Source organism: Passer domesticus, chromosome 1, assembly GCF_036417665.1.
Source record: "Passer domesticus isolate bPasDom1 chromosome 1, bPasDom1.hap1, whole genome shotgun sequence".
NCBI classification, from domain to species: domain Eukaryota; kingdom Metazoa; phylum Chordata; class Aves; order Passeriformes; family Passeridae; genus Passer; species Passer domesticus.
This window is the reverse complement of record NC_087474.1, coordinates 38,324,053-38,348,259: the sequence shown is the minus strand read 5'-3', so window position 1 is coordinate 38,348,259 and position 24,207 is coordinate 38,324,053. Positions and strand designations below refer to the sequence as shown.

The 24,207-nt window shown below is 37.0% G+C and overlaps 1 protein-coding gene across 3 annotated transcripts; it reads left to right on the top strand.

Annotated features, from left to right (window-relative positions):
- The first annotated feature begins 458 nt into the window (after window positions 1-458).
- On the top strand, window positions 459-21,495 carry NGLY1 (N-glycanase 1). Of its 3 annotated transcripts, none has more exons than XM_064414878.1 (12): window positions 459-652; window positions 1,725-1,839; window positions 3,885-4,127; window positions 7,470-7,629; window positions 10,831-11,053; window positions 11,775-11,896; window positions 12,308-12,453; window positions 12,635-12,745; window positions 15,003-15,167; window positions 16,421-16,609; window positions 19,706-19,883; window positions 20,319-21,495. In XM_064414878.1, exons 1-12 carry the CDS (start codon window positions 474-476, stop codon window positions 20,492-20,494), a joined length of 2,007 nt encoding a protein of 668 aa, XP_064270948.1. In that variant the 5' UTR covers window positions 459-473; the 3' UTR covers window positions 20,495-21,495. The 3 variants fall into 3 exon arrangements, with proteins under 3 accessions (XP_064270948.1, XP_064270957.1, XP_064270958.1); XM_064414887.1 differs by lacking the exon at window positions 459-652 and adding an exon at window positions 696-818; XM_064414888.1 differs by lacking the exon at window positions 459-652 and adding an exon at window positions 813-933.
- The last annotated feature ends 2,712 nt before the right edge of the window (window positions 21,496-24,207 follow it).

The window sequence follows — 24,207 nt, the reverse complement described above, 5'->3', positions numbered from 1 at the left end:
AGTTTGCAACCATCGACTGGAGAGAAAAAGTGGGCCTGTGGCCTAATCAGCATAAAAAGTAAGGGAATCATTTAGCCAACAGAAGATAGCATGTTTATTAATAAGAGAACTGTGTAACTTGTATCCAATGAACATTAATGTCTTTCTTTGCTAGAATGTATAAACAGTGATACATTTTGGTAGTCATCGTGCTGGCCTTGCGCACCCTTTACTGCGCAGATCTGTAAACAAATCGTGGATTGACGCCTTGCACACTATGTGAAAGAAGCTGCTTTGGGACACAGAGCCCGGTGTGGCCGGGAGGTCCCGCTGCCCAGGGGGGTGCGGGGTCGGGACTGAACTCTTTAAGGGGAGCCCTTTAAAGCCCCCCAAACGCGCCGGCTGTGGGTGTGGGACTCTAGCGCCGCCATCGTTCCTCCCGTGCATGCGGCGCTGCCCGGCTGAGGGCGGCGACCTCGGTGCTGGCACGGCGCATGCGCCTGGCGCAGCCGGCGCGGAGCGGAGCGGGGGGCGGGCAGGCAGCGATGGCGGCCGCCCTGGGGCTCTCGTCCTCGCCGGGCTCCCCCGCCGTGAGCGAGCTGTGCCAGAACAGGCGGGAGATCTTCCTGGAGGCCTCGCGGCTGCTCCTCACTTACGCTGACAACATCCTCCGGTGAGCGGGGTCGCCGCCCTCGGTCGGCGGGCGGTGCCGCAGGGTCCCGCCGGCCGCTCCCGGCTCCGCGCGGCGCCTTCGGTTCTGTTGTGTAATGCCGGAGCTCAGGAGCGTCTCGCGTGGTTTTGTCGTCGTTTTAAAATTAATGTTGCTTGCATTAATAGAGGTGTAGTGTTCTGGGTTTCTGTTTCTTTATTTATTGCTGATTGGTTTGTTTTGAAAGTTTAGGAGTTTGTGTATTAATCACAAAATGATGCCTTATTCCTGATTTTCCTCCTTAGGTGGGTATTGAACTACCTAAAAAAATAAGTGGCTGCACAGCAAGTAATTTAACTCGTTTTAAACTTAATTTTTACTTCATTTTGACTTAATTTCATTTTTTAATTCTATTTTTTTGCTTGTCCTATGCTTCTGACTTGGCACGGTTGGTACCAAAAGTTAATTGTAGCTGAATTTCTGCCAGGTGGCTGCGCAGGGTGCACATACTCGCCAGTGTGTGCGGTTGACCTTGATGTCTTCTGGCAGCTCGAGGTGCATGGGTGCCCCTCCCTGTCTGCGTCTGGCTCCTCAGCCACTTGTTAAAGCTGCTGTGGACAGAGAAGGGCGAGTCCCGGGCTGGCTTCTTTTAAAGAAAAAGGTTATTAAAGGAGTTGAAAGAGGAACTGAGAGGTAGTACAGAGACCACAGTCGTTCCACTCAAGTACCAGGCAGTTTAGCACAGCTTCTGTGATGGGACCCAAGCCATCCAGCATTGATCTGTTTGGCTTCAATTAGAATGCACCAGGTATAAGGGGATGTGAAGTTGTCTCTAAATGTCACTACAGACTTAGCCCTGCTCGGTATAGCTACAAAACATGAATTCATGAATATAAATTGTAAGCTAGACTTTAACACCAGTTGGTAACTCAGAACTAAGTACAAAAAAGCATTTATAAAGTCAAAGTTTTATGTAGGTTTTGACTAAGTGATGTAAATGAAACTAAACTTTAAAAAAAATTTTTATAGTGCAGTTACCCAGCTTTTAAGTGTCTACTTCATTTGCAGATATAATTATAACTTTCAATTTGTTCAGGAATCCCTATGAGGAAAAATACAGATTAATTCGAATTGGGAATCCAGCATTCTCCACAAGGCTGTTGCCAGTCAGAGGAGCTGTTGAGTGTTTATTTGAGATGGGGTTTCAAGAGGTGAGTATAATGTAGTAACTTCAGGTGTCTTCGTCTGTTTACATGGTAAAATTTAAAATTGGAAATTTTTTTCTGCTTCTCTAGTTGCAAGGCAGTAGATTTCAGGGCAGTTGGTATTTTCTTTCAGTCTTTGTCTGCAAATATCTGTAGCTAGCCAGCACAGAATTTAGATGTGGCTGCTTCAGAAAAATGGTGAGCTAATCTAATGTATAACAAGATTTTTTTTTTTGAATTTTTTTTTTTTTTTTTTTTTTTGCTGCTCAGGCACTACTGGTTTACTGAATGGTTGGATACGTGTCCATGCTGGCACAAAGGAAGTGTTGGGAAGCAGGGCAGAAACCCTTTCTCTTTGTAGTAATCCTCTGTTTGGTGAACATCAGACATTATAAATGAGTGTTGAAACTGGCATTTTAAAGAGAGAGAAAAAAAAAAATTTAAAAGCCTTGGTCTTCTTACCATTAGTAGGGCCCTGTAGTCATTTAGATAAGGGGAGCTGATCTGATGAAAACTTAATCTTCCAAAACAAAACCAGAAATGTTTTTCAGCCAATTCACAGTGCAGCTGTACAATTACTGGTGTTGTCATGACAGCAGTGAAGGGCACCAGACTGACTGTTCAAGTAGTAGTAGGAGGGTGAGTCCTTCAAAGCCCATTTTTAAAAGTTATGAAATGTTTTCCTAAAATAGTGTGGAGTGAATCTTGATTCTGTTGCAGTCAGAAGAATGCATTTCAAAGATTGCCTTGTTTTCTGAGGTGGTCCCTGCCTTGGTGGAACTTTAACTGCCAAAGCTTGTTAAACTAGGAGCAGTTTTTATAATTACTGGAAAGCTGGTCTAAAAACCCAGCTCTTGTTTAACGGTGCAAAGCTCTTGCTTTGCTTTAATTTGTCTGTTTGATGCCACAAACTCTATGGGTATGTACATTGTGTTACTTAGGTCCAGCTGTCATGAGACCTTCTCTTTGGGTAAAGTTAATTACTGTAATTTTCTAATTAAAAGAAGAAATGTACTGAAAGCAGTGGTGACTGCAGAGAGAGAAACAGTTTGTGGATTTATTCTCATGCTTGTGCTCAGGAGACTTTTAATGGTGTATTTTAGCCAGGAGGTGGGTGGTGTAGCTAAGGGCAGGTCTCTGACAGTGTGCTTCCTCAGTCTTACAGTTATTGTGTTAGTCAAAGCTGGAGCTCACAAACTTGTCTTCAACTGCATGGCTATTATTGTTCCCTCTTTTGTTTCTGCTTGATAATGGATTGATACATTCCATTTAGTTTTGTGGTGATTTTAAGTGTTAACACGAAGTCTCCATCTGCAGTGATGTGTGACCTCAAGTAACTGTAGGTTACAAAGTACCTTCATGAGTAGAAGTGCTGCAGTGGTAGAAACTGAAACTGTTAAAGGTTGAATGCTTCAGGATATCCATTTTTTTAGTAACCTGTTCCTTTATGTTAAGTACACAAATATTTGATTTTGTCATAATTACTTGTCATCTCTTGTTATGCTACCAGTAATTATGTTGCAGTCAAAAGTAAACCCCAGAAATCAACCCAGGTACCAGTTGTAATAAAAGTATTATTGCCTATCTGAAAATTTAAAACTTCAACATAAAAGATACCAGTATGTATGAGAATTTCCAGCAGATGCTGTTCTAGGGGCTTCTTCCCTCAACATTGGATGTCATCCTGTGTTGCCTAGGATTTCATTGCTGTACTGTGAGTGCTGAGCTGAGCATTAATTGTTCATTTCTGTTGTTGCTGCTTTCTGTGCCAAACCATAACTACATAGCCCATGAATGGCTCCACAAAATAAGTTACTAACCAAAGCATGTTTTTAGGAGCCCTCTTTCTCTAGATTGACTCTAGGTTCTTTATCTGGTAGGCTTCTGAAACTGAGAGACTTCAGGCTTCTGCTGTAAGGGACCGAATCTAAAAAGCTGAATCCTGCCAAACCTTAGGAGCCTAACTTCCAGTAAATTCTTCAACTCTAACTACAGATCGTTGACCAGTTTAGACCTGCATTAACTGCTGAATTCACTTGTCTAAATTTCAGGGAGAAACTCACCTGGTTTTCCCTAAGGAAGCTTCAATTGAGCAGCTACGTAAAATCAGAGACTTGATTGCTGGAGAGAGGAGTAGCAGACTGAATGAGTCAAACCAAATCCACAGATCAGGATCCTCTGAAACTGTCAGCAGCATTCAGACAGCTGCACAACGACCTTCGAGACCTGTTGGCTCTGGTTTTGCCCCTGCCCGTCAGCAGCCAGAAACATCACTTGTGCAATCTCTTGAAATGGTAATTATAATCTGCAAACTTCATCGGTTTGTTAGTCTTGCATATAAAGATTGAAAACTTAACTGTTAGGACAGTTAAATGCTCAGAGAAAATGAGTCTGACCACACAGCTAATCTTGCTTAAGAAGGTTAGACTAGACATTTCTTCCCTCAGTGGTTTCTGAAGGTTTCTGAATGTTTTCTTCAGTTTACATACTACTTAAGGATGAAATGTGCTATGAACAACATATTAGCAAGAGATTTTGTTGAAGATGTCCATGAATATTCTGTTGATCAGGGTGTCAAGGAAAAAAGCTGATATGTATTGAAAAGGAACAGCAAGATGGGGAACAAGGGGGAGAGTGCGAAGCTAAGACTAGGGTTATGTTTGGTGTTTGAGAGCCAGCAGAAGAAAAGGAGCATAACTTGCTTATAATTTTTGGTGTCTTGGTTCTTGCATTATGATCTCTGTGTATAGCCTGTGAGGAGGGCTTTCTTTTTTCACATGTGCCTCTCATTAAAAACAATTTTAGCCAGACAAGGATAAATTTATAGTCATCTAGGCTAAGTTTCCCTGTCCAAGAAGTTGAGATGAAGTTCCTGATCAAGACAGAGCAGAGTCCTTTCATCTGATGGGAGAAGAATCAGCACCTCATACAACATTGAAAAATTAAGTTATGCCTCTTGATAGAAGCTTTTAAGGATGCTTTGGTTTAACTTTCTGAAGAGTTTTTCCTCCTAGAACCAGTGTCACTTTAATCTCAAAGTTGGTGTAAGTTGTATCCTTCCAAAAGCTCACTTCCCGTGCATCCTTAAACACAATTTGCATATTTTGTATTATATTATCAGTATATTGTTGGATATGAACTATGACATACTGTTTCTTCCCAATGCCTACCCAAGTGAGTGAATGAGAAATGGCAAAACGTTATTTGGAGTGATGGCTTTTGCGGGTAGAGAGCACTGAATGACTCATCCTGACACAAAAGGTCTTTTGGGAAAGCCACTGTTGTAGGCATGTTGTATTGAGACTTTCCATCTAATTATGTTAGCATGGCAGTAGTTGCCTCTAAAATATGCTGACTGGATTTGTTTTACTTTGTTTGGAGGTTTCTGGGTTGGCTTTTTGGCCTGCTTCTAGATTTTTACTGTTTCAGCCACTTCTGCAGTGGTGGTTGGAAGTGATTATGAAACCTGTAGAGTGATTTGCTGCTGCTGTACTGCTTAGGGGAGCTTTAAAAGTTGAACCTGCAGTGACAACTATGTTGCTCAATGTTAACACAATGTATTCTGAGGTTAATCCTTCCATTTCTACTTATTCTGCCCCAACATACACTGGCCATCAGAGTTGTGGTTCCATTTGTCTAAAACTTCATTTTCCATGCCTGGGTGGTGGGACCAAACTTATTACTATTTAGAGGCATTACTAATGCAGTGTTTTCACTCTCTTAGAATACTGTATGTAGCTGATCTCTACAGGGAACTATACTGATAAGTCTCTGAGCCATTGAATTTGGTCTTTATAGTCTGAATTGATTGGAAGGAAGTCTGGCAGTGACTTGGCCATTTTGCTTGCACAGTAGTGGGGTGTTTGTTTTCCAGTGAGTATGCTGCAGTTTTAGTTGTATTATCATTGTATGCACTGCTGACAGATGTCAGAGAGATTTAGAGTTGTTTCTGTTGTGCAAGCATTTTTTTCTTGCCTTTGTGTTTCACCTGTCATTCATAGGAGGCCTGGTAAATGCAGGGAAAAGCAGCTTCCTTGAAAGAACAGAGGAATATTCGTAAATACACAGTTCTAGGAACCTAGCTCACCATTAATTTGCCTCATTGTTTTCTTCTGCATTTCTCGTCATAAAATATTCTTGAGACTTAGGAAAAGGAGAGCTATGGCTAGTTGTTAATTCTGGTGGGTGGATTCTGATCCCTTCCTGAATGACGTAGTGATTACAGGAGGAAAGGTGTATCCAAACTTAGAACTGCAGCGAGGTTCACCTGGCTTCTGTGATTAAATGTTTGCATAACACTTCATACAGTGGCTTTTATAAAGCAGATTAAGCACTACTGTAGCACTGATGGCTTTGCATCAGAAACCTATGTAGTCAAAGTCTGAGACACTTCCTGTTGTGCTGAGCAATATCCCTGCATACCCTTTCAGGAAGCTGATGGACCATGAAGGTCTTAAGGCCTTTGGCAGTGTCTAATGCCCCTTATTTCTTCCTTTCAACTTGCATTAAAGTGAATCTGGGCACAATGGAGTTTATGATATTAAACCAGTTACCTACAGCTGATGAGCTCCAGGAAAAGCAAAACAAGCTCTGTTCTGTATTAGCAGTTATGAAAATTTAAGGACTGATCCTGAAGTACTGTAACAGCATTGAAACAATCACTTGTAATTTGAGTGCTCCTTTAAAAGAAGTTTTCTTCTGAAGAGTTCTCACACCTGGGTGTATGATACTGCATTTGTTGCAAGCCTCTCAGGCAAGCATTGCATTTTTGATTAAATTAAAATGGTAGTTAACAAGGCTAAAGGCTGAAACATGATGTAGCAATAGAGAAAAGGTAATTTAGCAGTGCCACAGGCTTCCCCCAAAAATATGCCAGACTCTTACTTTCAAAATCCCATCTCACTTTCTGTATTGTTCCCTTTTAAATAGGAGCAAATAGTTTGCTCAGCTACCAACTTCATTAATATTAAGTTCAGTTGTTAGTTTTAGTATTTATGTGTGTACCTTATTGGGTGCAATGTGCCTCTAGGTGACACGTAGGATAACTGACTAAAGAAACCTAGTTCTTATATCCAGTTGCTACTGAAACAGACTGGGTGGTTCAGTAGGTGGTTAGTGGGCTGTCTATACAAACCTCTATCAGAGTATCTCTAAAAGAAGGAAGTAGAAACAGACAAGCAACATTTGTGAATAAGAAATAGTAAGCAGAATTCATCAGTAATTTAGTTCTACATACCAGTGTAGAAGTGTCCAGAAAATGAAAGTTATTACATGTCTTTTTGTGGATTTTAGGTAAAAGTTGTAGAAAAGAAAGGTTGGGGAGGATTAGGTGGGGAAGAGAAGGAAGACTTTCCCATTGGAGGTGTCTTTAAAACAGTTTTCTCTGTAAGTTAGTTGACGTTTCACTCAAGACACCATTCAGAATGCTCAGAGATGACAAGACTGGCTTTACAGTTTGGGTGTGGTGTCTTCAGTTCTTGTTGATATCTTTGCAAATAAACATTTCACCTGCAAATAAATATATAATGTAAATATCAAGAGAGAATTATGGGTGACTTAAACTAAAATAGGAGAGCTTGGTTATTCTGCCTGAAGGTGGAAGTTCATAAATCTTGTGACTTAAAATCCTTTTGCAGGCTGCAAATATCTTGAAAACGCTTCAAACAAAATTTGAGGGGCTTGTATTGATGTATGAGAATCCTTCTATTCAGCAGAAAGCACTGGCTGCAATTCCCCTCCAGGAATTGAAAAGCAAGGCTCAGAAAAAGCTAGCACAAGCTACAAAACTGGACAAAGGTAAGGCTGCCAAGTTGAAGTGTGTATGAAAGTAGAAATGTTCTTTCAAATGTACCATGCATTGTCAGTGTGTTTGGTCATATGTCTGCAGGTTCCAAATGCTGTTTCTAAATTGGAATTGCCTTCTTCTTAATTTACTACTCTCTTATTTTTATTTTGCTTATGTCATCCGTCTTTTACAGCTTTTATGTAGAAATTTTGGACTCTTAATTTCTGAATTTGTAGAAAAAAGCACTGGCAAAAAAAAGTTGCATTCCTTGAATCTCAAGTGAAATAGCTACAAGAAGAGGAGGGGAGCTTCTTGTTCAAGTAGTCATTGTTATGAAATTCTCAGAGTGCAATTTTCCTGTATCTACTACAGTTCTAAATTCAGAATATAATTTTTAAATACCACTTCTCTTTTTTAAAGTGATATTGGTGAGATTTGGAATGAGATATTTCCAAGATGTAACCTGATAGAAATAAATGATCACTTTCCTTTCTAATGCTGAAATGAATAGGGTTATTCCCTATTTCTCATGGAGCTAGATATAAAATGTAGGCATAACTATTTGTGGCATCAGTGTTTAAAATTTATATTGTCTTCTAAATGTGAATTTGCTTTGAATGTATGAAGTTTTTGTCAGTTAAAATGACATATATCTATTTTCAGATGATGGTTTTAGTTTTGTTTCAGTTGTATAGTGAAATGTTGCTTCTATAAGACAAATATTTGTAAAACTAGAATGCCAAGACCATATTGAAACAAAAAAATCTTTTTCACCGTGAATCTTTGATAGAAGACTGTTTCAAGCACTTCTGCTAACTTTATAGGAGTGCTGTTGGTTTGCAAACCAAAAATAATCTCTTCACGTGTTTTTTTAATACATTACTTTGTGGTGTCTCATACAGCCACACGGTAATACATAATTGTGCCCTTGGCATTAAGGAAATTTTTGACAGTGGATTTTCTTAGTAATTTTATTTGTTTTATAAAGCTGTATTGGGAAGTAAGAAACCACATGAACAAGCACAAAGCATTCTCATTCAGCAGCATGGGACAGTACAGCGGCGAAAAGAGACTTAGCAGTAATAAATTACAGCTATGAAATTTCTTTATAAAAAGGGAAAAATAAAGAACAAATCTTGCTCTTAGAATCTGTTCTAATACTACTGCACACATTGTTTAAAAAGGGGAAGGAAGAGGGAGGATAGTGTCCTGGGTGCCTCTTCCCAAACCATCAGGCTGATTTAGTCAAAATGGCTTCCAGACCCTAATTTAGATACAAATAAAGGGGAAGGGATGGAATTCCACTGTTTCGGATTGTGACAGCTTGAAAGCATTTTTCAAGAGCTTTCTAGAAACATTTGTTTTGGAATGCACTGTATGTGAGATGTTTGGATAATTGGCTTTCAGCTTCTTTAGTTTCTGTCTTGCTGCATTAAGACTGCCACCTCTGGGAATAAATACTTAGTGCTGGGGGACACTTGTTTTTAGGATAGGCCTTGCGACACATAATAAGCATTTTTGGCTCATAAAGACTATACTAGGAAGATAACAGTAATTTGATGAAAATTGTAGCTTTGATTTTATTATTTCCCTTTGCCATATTTCATTAGAAAGATAGACTGAACAGTCAAAGATAACTGTGTGTCACAGCCAACTGTTTTCTGTTCAAATAAATCACATTTTCCATGTGATGTCTTAATGACGGATTTATTTTGCAAATCAAGGGAAGAATGTTTATAGCGTAGCAATCATATTTTCAGAGATGATTCTAGTTTGAATGTTGTTATCCAGGCAAAGAGAGTATGGCCTGTGCTTGAAGTCCTCTCATTCAGCTTTTAGCAAAAAGTTTGAATACACAAGCATATCCATTTTGTAAACAGTAAGACTTTCCTTGAGTGTTCCAGTACAAAGGCTTTCCACATACATGAGTAAAAATGGAGATTTTACTGTAAGTCAGGTATTCTTGCTTTCATTAACAGATGATCTCTTCCCATGCACGTCATGGTCTTGGCAATGTGTGTTTAATGGCATTAGCGCTCCTACAGAGTCTTTTGTACCAAGGATGGCTGCAGCTTCAGAGCAAGATGTGAAATGAGCTTAAATAGGCATCTTAAGGTTGTTTTTTTTCACCATCCTGATAAAGGAGCTAGTGCATAAACTTTTAGTGCAACTGCCTTCAATTTCCTTTTAGCAGCATTTTTACGAATTTATATGTTAATATTCAGTAGTCAAACCTGTCTGCACTGTGAGTAGAATAAATCTGTAGTGAATAAAAATAATCAGGCAGTAATACCTATGATTGCCATGTGGCCTAGCTGATAAAGTTATTAGGAAGAATTATTTGAATGTTTATGCATCTGAGGAGGAAGAGTATCTCTCTGCACATTTTAACAGGATGTGCATTTAAAGTTTCTAAGGCGTTTAAATGAATGGTTCTTTCTTGAAAAGCTGGATTTTTAGATTTGTTTTTTTAGGTAAAATGGGGCTCTTTCCAGGTGTCAGAACAGTGAGAATATGTAAGTAGATTCTAACTCCTGTTGTAAGCAGAAAAATGGGCCAGAAGAATCTGGTGTTGTGAAATCAGCTAGAGTAGAAAACAAGACATCTTGTCTCTCTTGGGTAAGCTGAGAAAGGTGTTTATTTGCTGAAATTAGAACAAACTCAACATCTTTGCATGATATATACATATTTTCTACAATAATTAAGCTGTCATTGTAGGTCTGTTTATAGAAGGCCTGTACACATGGTTGTTCAGATTGTTGCCAGTGTCTTTGGTTCTTTGGTATTTTGAAATCAAAGCAATTGTTTTTCCTAGTATAATAGCTAAGAATAGGAAAATATTTTGGAGCAGAAAAGTAATTAACTCTCTGTTCCCAAGTCCTGGAAGAGTATGAAGGGCATCAGGAATTTCACCAGGCTGAAATATAGATCTGACTTGTTTTTCTGAGCAATTTCTTAATCTCATTCTAGCTGTAATATTTAGGACTGCAGTTTTTTGTTCTTAAGTTTGAACTTACTCTGTCTTGACAATTTAGATTTTCTTTTTTGTATGTGTTTAAGTAATACACAAAGCTTTTTAATATGGTTTTTATATTTAAAAGTACATTAAAATATATAAAAAGGCCCAGAGATGCTAATTTGCATAGTCACTGTCAAGTTGAACTAAATTACTTTTCCATTTGAACTAACTGGGTATTGTATAAATTTTACAGGTGCACATGTGAATGAAGAGGACTTCTTATTGTTGGAGCTTTTGGACTGGTTTAAGACTTCCTTTTTTCATTGGGTAAATAGTCTTCCTTGCAGCAGGTGTGGTGGGCAGACAGAACCTAAAAGTGACTACCTGTTGCCTACTGATGATGATCTAAGGTGGGATGCCAGTCGAGTGGAAAACCATTACTGCAGCCAGTGTCAGCTCTGTAATAGATTCCCAAGGTGAGCATAGAGAAACTTGCTCTCTTTTTTTCTTTCAAGAAACAGCTTTGTATTTGTGCATTTGGTGAACAGGTGAGTTGTTAGTTCAGAGAGTAGAGAAGCTCTTTTTAACTAACACAATAGAATGTTTGATGAACCAGCAATTTCTCTGCAAGATCTGAGATTTTTAAAAACAATATGTGCTTTCTCTTATGTGGACTTGTTCTGAATACTTGTCTGGCTTGTTTGGGGTTTTTTAATGTTAATTTGATGAACTACAGCTTCTAAATAAAATATGTTAATACTGGCAACTATATGTAGGTAGTGTTTTGTTATTGCAGAGAAGTTCACTTCTGCGGGAAATCACAGTGTAAGATATATATTTTGCTGAGTCTGTAGCAGAAGAGCAAATGTACAATTTATTTATACTTTTGTGACATTTAGACATTTTGCTAAGTACTTAAAGGACCAGGATAAAAGTCATATTTTAAGATGTCTAAATCAATTTTGAAAACTTAACCAGATTCATTTCTCTGCTGCTATAAATATATGATGGAGTCATGTGAGTTGAGGTATCATTCTGCTTAGATGTACTTTGTGCAGTACAGCAATTATTTCCATTATCTTCTGTGGACTGATTGATACTGAAGTCTGTTCAGATCATCAGAACACGATGTAAAGATTTCTGAAAAGGGAAATGTATTTTCAATTGTTCTTGTTTTGTGTTGTTTTTCTCCTGTAGGTATAACAACCCTGAAAAACTTCTGGAAACCAGACGTGGACGCTGTGGCGAGTGGGCCAACTGTTTTACACTGTGCTGCAGAGCTGTAGGGTTTGAAGCAAGATACGTCTGGGACCATACAGGTATCAGTATCTGGAGTATTGTAACGTTAATACAAACCTGTGCAAAAGGAGGTTGTGCATTTTATGTCTCTCAGATCACATTAGCCATCAGGCAGTGTGTGTAGTTACGCAGTCAGCTTACAAAGACAATATACATTCAATTTCCTGTTTTGCCTGCTAAGATGAAATACAGCTCTGCAAGTAAGATTAGATGACTGACTTCGGAATGATATAATCTTTAGCTGAATGTAAGGGACTGTGATCATAAGAAAGGGGAAGCTTTGGTAATGTTTCTATATGTAGATGAGCAGAAAGCATGTTCTTTCACCTGTTCCTTCATTTAATAAATTGGAAAAAGTTACAATATTCTGCAAGATTAGAATAGAGGCTCTATCCTTAAGTCATTGTTTATTCTTGGCCTTTGTTACATAGATCATGTGTGGACTGAAGTATATTCTTCATCCCAGAAAAGATGGCTTCACTGTGATCCTTGTGAAAATGTCTGTGATAAGCCTCTTCTCTATGAAACTGGCTGGGGAAAGAAGCTCTCCTATATAATTGCATTCTCCAAAGATGAGGTAAGAGTACTGATGCTAGTAATAAACAAACTTGCCCTGAAGGAAGCATGCAATGTATTCCACCTTGGTGTGATTTTCAGAATTATTGTAGAAAAGCATATTTTTATTAACTAGCCTTTTTAAATGAAGCAAGATATGTGGAAATTTTTGATTGCTTTATTTTCTTCCACTTGTGCTTGAGGTGGTGGATGTCACCTGGAGATACAGCTGTAAACATGAAGAAGTACTCTCTAGAAGGACGGCACTCAGCGAAGCCACGCTGCGAGAGACAATTAATGCACTAAATCGAACGGTATGTCACTTCTCTTCAGTGGGTTTCTGACACTGAAACACAAGTATCTGCAGCATGTGAAGTCCTCAAGCAAAGGAATTCATTTGGTAACCTTACAGGAATATCCATGCACTATGGATAATAAAAAATGCTGTTAATTACCCATTTTACCCTGAATACATACAAATCAGTTACAGTGCTGAACTTATGGAAAATAAGATAAATAAAGGTATGTGAGATCATATTATCTCTTACATACACAGATGTGTGTGTATCTATTGTTTTTCTTAGAGACTTTGGAGCAGACTTATACTTGATGGGAGTAAACTGCAACTCCTTAGTAACTATGCGGACTCCTTCAGGGTAACTGAATGTTTTCCACATCAGGACTGCTATAACTTGAAAACAGTATCATTTACAGTTGTAAGAAATACAGGTTTAATTTTCTTTCAATGACTTTTTACAAGATCTAGGAAGTGAGAGCAATGATTCCTGGGCTGTTTCCAAGACTTCCAAAAGGTGTTGATACCATCAGCAGAGCTTTGACTCAGAGCCACGTGTATTTACACTGTTCATGTTTAACATCCCCAAAATACATGGAGCCATTTGCACCTGCATGTCATGGTTGCAGAACTTCTCTGCTAAGCTTTTTCCAGTCTCTACCTGGGACACCATGAACTTGATTCAATATACTAGAATACCAAAAAAAGTTTTAACCACCTTGAGGTTTCCATTTTGTCCTCCCTTCCTTACAGGTCTAATTCCCATGCATGGAAACCTTAATTCCAATGGTACTATATAGCTGATGACTTAAAAACAGATTATGCCTTTTTTGAGGCCTGCTGGCTTGAGAGTTATAGCCATACATTAAGACTGTGAATAACTGAGCTGGACTAATACTTTGAGACCAGGGCTTGAAATAATTTTAACAGTAGTGAAAAATTAGTCATGGAGCAGAGCACAGAAGAGTAACCAGAGCATCAAAGTGTTTAAAGGAAGTTGTGGATTGGTGATGTTAATTTAGGATAAACCATATCAAGCTTCCTCTGAGCTGGAGCAAGATCAGCAATGCTGGATAGGGATATCCTAAGTGTCAGGGCAACTGTTAGACTCAGGTAGGCCTGATGTTTCATGGAAAACTGCTGCAACCACTGGTTGTCATCCATCAACACAAGCAGAGGTGTGTTTCCCCTCCCTTGCTGTGTCAGAACTGCTATTTGGCATCTGGAATTTATTCAGCTGGAGCTGTTTCTCATAATTTCTCTGTATCTGCTTTCCTTTATACAGTTCCACATTGTTGTCTGGAACAAAAAATCTTCAAATGTTTCTTTTGTGTAATCTCACAGAAGAATTTTTTGAGATTACACAAAACTTGCTGGGGTCAGAACTGCCTTTGAGATAATTGAAATGCTTATCAGCCTCAAGTTTCAGGTCCCAGTGGGCTGAGTATGCATGCCTTGGATGATCACCAAACTGGAAAAAAAGATGTGTGTAATAATTTACATACTCAATGTTGAACATTTTTCAGCCCTGTGTGGGTTTATCCACAGTTAAAGAAACGAAAGGCTTCATATTCCAGATTTGTATATTTGATATGAAGATCATGTAGACAAAATACTAACATCTCAATAAAATTTTTAGAAGTTGTTTACCAAAAATTGCTCATAGTTCTATTCATGTAGGCAAAGACATGTAATTTTTTTGCTTTTCACTAATTTTTCTGGAACTAAGTTTTTCTTAATTTTCTGACATCTGAAAAACAGATGCAATGGTTTGTTTATGACTAAATCAGTGAAATAACGCTTTCAAAGATTTTTTTTTGGGCTTACTCACAAAACCAAAACTGTCGCCAACCAAGCCATTCCACCTTAGAGAAGAAAAATTTGACCACAAATGATTCTTGCCTTCTCTTTTCTCCAAAAAATATTGGGAATGGCTATGGTACAGTATACATATGAGTAGCTATAAAAACTGTTACGGAAGTGTTTTATTGTCCAAATAAATGTATTAAAAACAAAGCACAAACATTATTTTAAAAGAATTCGACATAGTGCCCACAAGTTCCTAGAGAAAGCACTGCTGTCACATAACTGTGTGCTTATGACTGGTTTGTATTTGTGTCTGTGGTATAAGATTAATGTTTCTAACAATCAGTCTAGACTTTAAATGCTAATCCATTTTTCAATTCTATTTTTCCCTGTTGGTGTCACTCTAGAGCAGAATTACAAATAGTATTTTTTTCTGAATGTTTTCTTTTTTCCTAAATGTCTTTTTTCAGAGACAAAAGTCTTTGTCAGAAAATAGAAAAAAAGAGCTCCTGGAAAGGACTATTGTGGAGCTTGTTGAGTTTATTTCTCCTAAAACACCTAAACCTGGAGAATATGGTGGAAGGACATCGGGCTCAATGGCTTGGCGAGTAGCCAGAGGTGAAATTGGTCCAGAGGTATTTAACTTTTACACTGATGACCATCTTAGACATAGCTAACTGAGGCTTTGTGTTCGTGGTCTGTAAAAACAAACAAAAAAAGACACTTCATGGTAGATAGCCAGATTCAGCTCAAACAAATGAATCTTGTGAAATCATGAGGTGAAAGTTTGATGTGAATTCAGTAGAGGTCCACAAGTAATTTTGATGGTGGTCTGTTGATTCTAATAATGTTTGGGAATTCTTGATATAAAGTGTGTTTTGTTCTTAAAAGTTAAAATACTTTTTTCATTTAAGTTAGTTAGATTGACAGAACTATAAAGTTCTGTATTTTTTAGTTGAAAAAATTTGGGAAAATTGTAAAAAATTTTTGTATTTGTATTATTAGTTACTTCCAGATTTTAACCAATAGTAGGTTTTGGCCAACTATTTTTGTTAATAAAATGAGGGAGCAATTACAATTGTGTAAATTAAGCAATCTCTTAAATAATAAGCTTTATTGATTTTCACATCAGTATTTGTTTACTGTTTCCAAAAGCAAGGCTTACTTTTATGCTAAGATACGGTTTCCCTGAACCATAATAATATTTAGCTTGTGTCAGGATGCAAAGATGTGACCTCAGTTTTGTACCAATGCCAGCATGTGAAATGTTTAACTGTCCTGAACAGAAACAGTTAAGTGAAAGTAATGAGCTTCTTAAGAGATTATCTTAGTTTGAGAAACTAATTGTTTATTGCAGTTCTCTGTTGTTTGGAAGACTTAATTTCTGAAACTCGTAAGAACAATGACTTTTTTTTTAAGTAATACTGTGAAGTTACAAAGTTTGTACTTTTAAGTTTTTTGAAGTTGATTTGTAAACTGGCATACACAAGCAAACCTTTATGTGGGTGTCACAGGTTTGCTATTCAAAATAACCATTTACTTATTCACTGTACAAGCAACATACTCAGCATATAAATTTTCTGAAACACTAATTTCTTACTTAAATGATAGTCTTTCATGTTAGTTTGTGAAAAATTACTTCTAAAAGTAACTATTTGAAAATTTTAAAAATAAAATTACTCCTCTCTTCTGGAAAAGCTGCAACTGTGCTGTAGGAACTGATTTAAAAGTTTTGTACATTACCTCTTTTTAAAAAAACTTGGGTTTTTTTCACTTGGAAGCAAAACTGAATTACAAAACTGTGACCTACTGTTTAGAAGTAATATAGTCTTAAGGGAATTTAGGCATTGGGGAATTAAGGTGCTTGTATGTTTTGGCTTTTTTTCAGAAAAGAAAAGAAGTAGTTTTTATTCCCTCTGAAAAGGAGAAGACATCTAAACTGTTCCATCTCGTCTACAATGCAATAGATGATAGTTATACACGCATTTCCAATAACAATGAAAAAATAAGTGGCTGGGAAGCAGGTGTTTGGAAGGCAGAATCTATTTGCAGAAAGGTTGAAACAGATTGGAAAATGGTAAGAATAGCAATTATTAAAAGCCTGTAATGTACAGTAAAATTATAACTCCAGTAAAACAGAAAACCCTTGCCAATGTTTGGATTCAAAACCTCTCTTGGTGCCCATAGAATTTAGCTGATGTTAGTAAATGCTGTTGTTAAGATTCAGTAAGATTGCCAAGAAATTAGAAATAAATTTTACTTGTCTTTCAGAAAGGATGATTGAATTCTCTGCAGGTAGGTAAAATCCTTGCCAGAACGCCAAATTTGTAAAATGGCTTCCTTCTTAGGCTTGTGGGAAAATGCTGTTTTATTGAAAAGCAGTACTTGTCTCAAAATAAAACAGGGTGTTTGTTTTTTTAAGAATAGTTTTATAGTATTAGATCGCTTTTATGTACAGCCAAAGGAAGAAATTGTCATCCTAAATAATACAATTCCATCTATAAAAAGACAAAAACCTGTCAGTGATCCAGAATATTGGATACCCTGCCCAGAATCCTTCCCTAGTGTCAGGACTGAGCAACACGAGTCATAGGCTCTAAATCTAAGTAGAGAATTGCTACCTGTGGAGTGGGAAGGGGTCACGTACTAGCAAACAGCTTTTTCCCACCACAACAACCAACTGTGGAGCTGAACATTCTTGTCAGGGACTAGAGCATGTTACTGCCTTTTTCCTCTGTCATTTTAGTAGTCTGAAGACTCTCTGATCAAATGTTCTTCTAGCTTCCCATTGATAAAAATGAAGCCAAGTATGTATCTGCCTCTTGAGATTTTCTCTCCTGGATCTGTACATAACTGACTTGCAAAATGCAGTGGGGGAATTACTTGAATAGTCTATGCTGCCCTAAAGACAGAGAGTAAGGAAAGAAACGGGGGAATAGTACACAAGATGTCACACTTAATAGTAAAAGAGAAATAACAAAAACTCAGAGTAAGGAACAGATGTTCTCTGCTTCCCCAGGATCTGCTAAAAATCTGATACTATATTATGTTTGCAATTCTGCCTCACTTTTGCGAGAAACATGCTGTCCCTGTGCTGAAGCTAAACTACAATTTTTCTCAGCTCTACTTATCACATAAGACAGGGTGGGACTGATTTATTAAACCAGGCAAAAAGACTTCATTTACCCTTGTATTCAGTAACACCTCAAAAGGATGAGATGATGGCGTTGAGAAATTAGTAGCTACGACTCCAGGTCTCTCTCAGACTTGTGGGTAATGTTAGTTCTGCAGATTTGCATCCTGCAGAAAGTGTGTAAGAATCTTAGAATTTAAAATCACTTTTCCTTTGGGTGCTGTTTGTATAATGGGAGATAACAGCAGAGGGAAAGGTTGTTTGAGGTTTGCCTTTTCTTTTCGTACAAGATGCCGCTTTGGAGTTTGATTCAGCAGCTGTCCCAGAACTTAAAAGCCAAAGGAACCTTTACAGTAATACTTAGTTAACATTTATCATGTGATGAATGGAAAGGCATTTAAATCTAAAAGCCACAGAAAGTGTATCTGTAAGTATTAGATGAAGAGTAACAGAAAATAACCATTTGGTTTTATGGTACACAATGCAAACAGGTGCAAACCACAGATTGTTTCAGATTACCCAGAGACAACCTGGTATCCAGGACTCAAACTGGCAGACCACAGTAGGTGATAGTAATAGTGTAAGAACCTATAGATCTGAAATCCATGGACTTGTGAAAGGCTTGTTTCCCAGAACAATTGCTGCACTGGAAGAGAATTTGAATGAGTTGGTTGGTTAGTTAGGTTTTTCCTCTGAATTCAGACATTTTTTCAAATAACAGTAGAAACAAAACAACCGAGTTTGAAAGTTAGAGGAAAGTCAAAAATACACAAAAGAAAACTTTAAATTCTTTTTTTCTGATTAAGTGTTTGGATATTATAATGAAAGATGAAACAGACTAATGTTTGAGGCTTTTTCAAAAGCATTTCAACCAAGTAGTATTTAATGGGGTATTTTGGCTTCCTTACTCAAATACAGCAGTTCAGTAGGATCTGATCAAGGGAAAGCTCTTGCTAGAACCGGCTGAGATAGTTAAAATGTGTGAAGGTCAACACCTTAATGAACATTAGAATTACATTCAGATGAAAACAGCTTAAATCATTACATTTTCATAGGTGATCTTCAGTGTAAGACCTCACAACTTTAGGGGTTTTGAGCTTTCTTCAATGTGAAAATAGTAACACTAAAATTTTGTTTAACATTCTGTCAATTACATTTCTATATTAGGGTGGGATGTTTAGTAAAACAAACTGCTGTGTTGTATTATCATTTTATTCTGGTTTGTTCTCTCAAGATTAAAAAATGAAGAGCTGACTAAGTCCACTCAGTATGATATTAATCAGAAGCTTGGACATGACAGAATTTTTATTAATTCAGGATTCCAAAAGGATCGTGGTCATTTGGACTCTTTAATCTGTAGTGTCTGTTATTTAGGTTTGCTGATGATAGATGTTGGACTTGAAAGAACTGTCAGGCACTTGTGCCCAAATTCTTGAGAGGGTTCATAGTAACTTGAATGAATGTTAATATGTGAGCGTGGCTGTTCAGCTAGGTGAAGTTCAGGACAGCATTGGGACTAAATTAAATTATACAAAGTTGTAACAGGTCAAATAATGCTAAAATGGGATTTATAAATGGCTGGCATGTATGATTTGCTTTAACTGAGGCACATCAATTCCTAGGAGAAGCAGTATGCAGCCACAGCTGAAGAAGCTACTGATTGCACTGTTCTTTTCATCAACAATACTGAATAACTGAAGTGATATGTGCTTTTAAAAAGACCCTGGATTCTCCTTCTGTAAAAAATTATAAGCTTTAGGTGTTTTTGTGGCTTGAACTTTACTATGGATGTTGAAATAGTTTAGTTCCCTAGCAAGGGGCAGTGAACATGTACAATTACCTAACTGTGGAATATACTTAGGCATGAAGAAAGAGTTTTTTTATATAAAATTGCACCTTGTACAGTTTTAAAGGTTCAGGGGCTTGACAAAGAATAAAAGTGTGTTGTCCTAAGATTTTTATGTCCTTGTTATGAGGATTAATTTGATGTGTGTTGGTTGTCTCAGTTTTTGACATGCTGGTTGTCTCCTTTCTGTATAGGTTTATTTAGCCCGAAAAGAGGGGTCATCCTGTGCTTCCATCAGCTGGAAGTTTGAGTGCAAGTCAGTCGGTCTAAAAATAGATAACATTTCTGTTAGGACAAGCAGTCAAACATTTCAGAGTGGAAGAATACAGTGGAGACTTCACTCTCCTACAGCGGAAATTGCTCTGATAGGAGGTAAGTGTGGAATTTAAATAATGAATTATATAATGTAGCAGAGGTGTTACTGGAAATAAATAGTTTATATGGAGGGAGTACTGTGCAAACACTAAAAACAAAATATGAACATTCTTTACTTTTCCAACAGTGTTTCTTAGCAAGGTCAAGAAAATACTGTGCATTTAATTAAAGCTGGTATAAAACTCAGTTTTATTAATATACACAGCCCTACCTGCAACAGAGCAGGGCAAGCAAGAACACAGAGTGAATACAAGATACTTGTGCTTTACTGGGAAGGATAGATGCTTCTATGTCTGGTGGCAAATGAATCTGAGTAGTTGCAACTGAGATCATTAAACATCCATTACAACTTAGCATTTTTGACGTGCACTCTATTATTATATACTGTCTGGAGCTGTGGCTTACTGAATTTTATCTCTTTTCCTCCAACAGATAAAAATCTTTGCTCCTATTCAGATTTTTCTGGAGCAACGGAGGTTACGTTGGAAGCGGTTCTAAATGGAGGGGATGGTGAAGCTGCATGGCAACACACACAGCTGTTTAGAGAGAGCTTGACAGGATGTGGGGAAAATGGCTTGGAGATAATGATAAAACTCAGTGACCTCTGAGAATCTGAGCTGCAGAAATGTACTTTGGATTCCTTGAAGACGTTATGCCATGGATACAACATGAAGATTTGCTTGGCAATTCCTCTTCATCCTGCTGGCAGATTATTTCCTGTTTCACTGCTTCCATTAAACCAACTTGAAACTGCACGTGTATTGAATAGGTAAACATTACAATGAAAACATCTTTGCTGTAAAAACAAACACAAAAATTAAGGGATTAAACCATAAAGTACCCTTTTCTTAAACTTTACAATGAAAAGGAAACAATTTTTAAGAAGCAAAACATGATCATAGAAGCACAAAGCAGTTGTAATTGATTTTAATTTGGAGTTTTGGGATTGGCTTGCTGGTTTTTTTTTGGTTTTTAATCTACTTGGAAAAAGTAGATTAAAACAGATTGAATTCTGTTTTCCAATTATAACAGATGCTTCTGATGATTTTGAAATATTTTAAATGATGTTAGAGAATTTAGACATTTCTTTAAAAATTTGATTTTGTGTAGTATCCAGAATAAGTTAATTTCAATATTGCTTCAAAATTACCTTGTTAGATGTCTAAGTATTAAACCTCTGTTTAATACCTTAGAGCTATTTGGAAGCATGGTGGTTGCTGGGAAAATAACCTCATTTTGAAAGAAGTGTTCATTATCTCCCTAAAATTGTCATAGCCTGTGTTTATGAAATTGAGGCTTAAAACTGAGTAAGAACATCATATTTTTTTCTATGAAAAAATAGGTTATTCATTATAAATACTTTTAATGATATTAATTCGGATTTGCTTAATAAATCTTTTAAAAGTTAGGCATGTAGGTTGAAATCCTTTTAAGCTGTTGTCTTGACTTGCTTTAAATACTCTTCCCAAATTTGATGTTAAAGTATATACATTTTTTCTGTTCAATTAATTCAGTGTTTAAATTTATTTTCAGTCAATATAATAAAAAATTCTATCCAGGAGACATCAGATGTTGCAGTGCTATGAATAAAACATGGAGTGAATGTTCAGATTAGATGGTCTTTATCAGAATGTGAGGAAGGCCTTACCTGGATTATACAAGAGATATTCTAATATAGAACTAAAATGCAAAGTTCAAACTATGGTTTTATTTTTAAATAAGTGAGAATTAAGGATGATGCTCTCAAGATCAGTGTTTTTAAAGTTTTTCTTCCTTTTTCTGATCTTTCCAACCTCTGTATTGATTTGAAGTGTTTGTCGAAAATAATTTATGTTGAAATAAATGTTTGCTGACCTTTCAACAAATCTAAGCAAATATAAAACTATTCAGATTTTATTAGAAAACTGCATATGGACAGTGAACAGAGGAATCTTTAAAAATAGTAGATTATGGCAGCTCAGAAGTGACAGAACAATGTGTGATGGATTATATACTTTGCTTCAGAATATAAATGGACAGTTTATGAGGGGAATTAGAGGAGTCTCCCCCATAATACAGATAAACAGAGTGACAGGGTACTTATTGTACTGTATACACTGGAAGGGTGTTTATCAGCGCTTGACTAACGCAAAGTGAATTTGCCAGTCTCTATTTAAAACTTCTGCATTTGTTTCAGTTAAACACTTTTTCTGAAATTTTGAGTGGGAACCCAACAGAAGAATATTTTAGGTGAATATGGATACTACCTTGTAAGAAAAAAGGAAGACAACTCGGGTGCCACCAATCAACAAAAGTGTTTCCACTGAATATTTTAATAGCTGAAAAAGTTAGTGCTTTAAAGCAGAAATTTTTTTTGTAGTGTAGTACTTAGAGGACCTTGAGGAATTGCAGAATTCCTTAACTGCATCTGGTAATGTGAAACAAGAAGGCAAAGTATATTTAAAAATATTAAGTTAAAGTAATTTTCTCATAATTTTGGTAAGAATCTCTGGGGGAAGAGTAATAGCTGTAGATAACTTAAAACAGTAAAGTAATTGAAGTCCATTTTTAAATAGTTTGAATGAATTAAAAAGATGGAAAAATGCCTTGCCAGTCTGATTAATCAAGAAGTACTTCTGTATTTATAAGATCACATGATCATGTTCACAATGAACAGAAGTGCTTATTTTAGGAAAGAATTAATAAGTAAAACCCTCACACTGAATAGAGGTAATATGAAAAATTTAAATGGAACGCCTTCAATTGTCTTTTGGAGTACCCTATAAACAATGAACACTTTTAATCTCCTCACACATAAGCTCCTTTTAAAGGCATTTTCCTCTAATTTCCACTAATTTCCTCTGTTGATCTCCACTTCAGCCCAGCTTTTAATATATTTTAAATTTATTTTTTTTTAAAACCACAGGTAATTCGTCATCCACAGTTGTTTAATGTTAACTTACAGTATCCTGATCCTTATTATCCTGAATTTGCAGTATTACATGGTGGGAAGATCTGTGCTGCTCTAATTCTGCTCTGAAAGTGTGGTTATTAAGTTATGCTGGCAATGGTACAATACTGGGTGTGTGGTAGATGGGGATCAGGGCATGTGTAGATAGAAGTCAGTGCTTACTCAACTTTTTAGAAGTTTGAGGAGGTGGAGATTAAATGGGGAAATTAAAAATACTGTTGCCTAGAAATATATGGCTTAACACAGGTAAAATCAGCAATGTTTCTAGAATCCATCTTAGTCAGGTACATTTTAAAGAACATCTGGCTGTCCCCTGTGCCATCTGTGGGTGCCTTCCAAGGTTGCACTTTTCCATGAAAAGTGTACATAAATACTATACTACCCAGTTAATGCTTGCAAACTAATTCTGGGTGCATGGTTTCTAACAGAACTATGTGGGAACAGAGAATTCCTCCTTTCAAACAAGTATTTGTTGTGCTGTTGTCTGTCTAGCGTTGTTTGTCCAGCTGTTGATTTCTTCATATCCTGTTTTGACACTTAATGCTTAGTAATTTCCTGCACCCCAGGAAGTTGCTGGGAAGATGGATCCTTAAAATATATGAAGGAAGCCCCTTCTAGGCAGTGTAGAAAGAAACAAGAGGTACGAAGCACTGCTATGTAGGAATCAAACAAACTTCAGTGTAAATTATATAACTTACAATGAGAAGTAAGTAGTGAAAATTATCTTATCTGATCTTGTAGGAAAATCTGTCTCCTTAACTCATTTGTTAACACTGGAAGATTTTTCACATATAGTGGGTTGGATTTAAGATACAATCCTTATTACGTGCAACATCAGGAAATGTAGAACACTAAAAATAAAGTGTGTTTGTCTCCATAGTGCGGTGGAATGAAAACAGATGGCAGGCAGCACATATGGCTGCCAGAAGCTGGGAACACCCATTTGCAGAGTTCTTGCAGTTCTAAACAAAACAAGCCAAAACAAAGGAATTCCAAGAGGGGCAGAGATTGTTCCAGGCAGATATCAGGATATCTGTCTGTTCTCCACACCCACACTCCTCATTTCTTTACCTCTGGTTGCTGAAGCTAGAAATGGAAGTAAGCTACCAGTTCAGAATTAAATGGACCTCCTTAGTATTTGTCAAAACTTAGCATTTCTTAAGTATAGGCGTTATTTAAAATAAGCATCTGATTTCCATTGTAGGTTCAAGCATCTGGGTTTGGACAAAATTTGAAGTTTTGCCAGTGTTGTTCAGTCAATTCAACAACATAAAAAAAGTGTCAATATTGAAGGGACTTCTGTATCTCAGCTTCATATCATATGGAAGATTGAAAAGGAAATTGCAGACACGTGCCTTCCTTAAATCCAGT

Excerpts from the sequence above, each read along its gene's own strand:
- NGLY1 (XM_064414878.1), top strand. The coding sequence starts at position 474 with ATGCGCCTGGCGCAGCCGGCGCGGAGCGGAGCGGGGGGCGGGCAGGCA. Across the intron at positions 1,840-3,884 it reads TTGAGATGGGGTTTCAAGAG|GGAGAAACTCACCTGGTTTT; the intron begins GTGAGTATAATG and ends TCTAAATTTCAG. Across the intron at positions 7,630-10,830 it reads AGCTACAAAACTGGACAAAG|GTGCACATGTGAATGAAGAG; the intron begins GTAAGGCTGCCA and ends TAAATTTTACAG.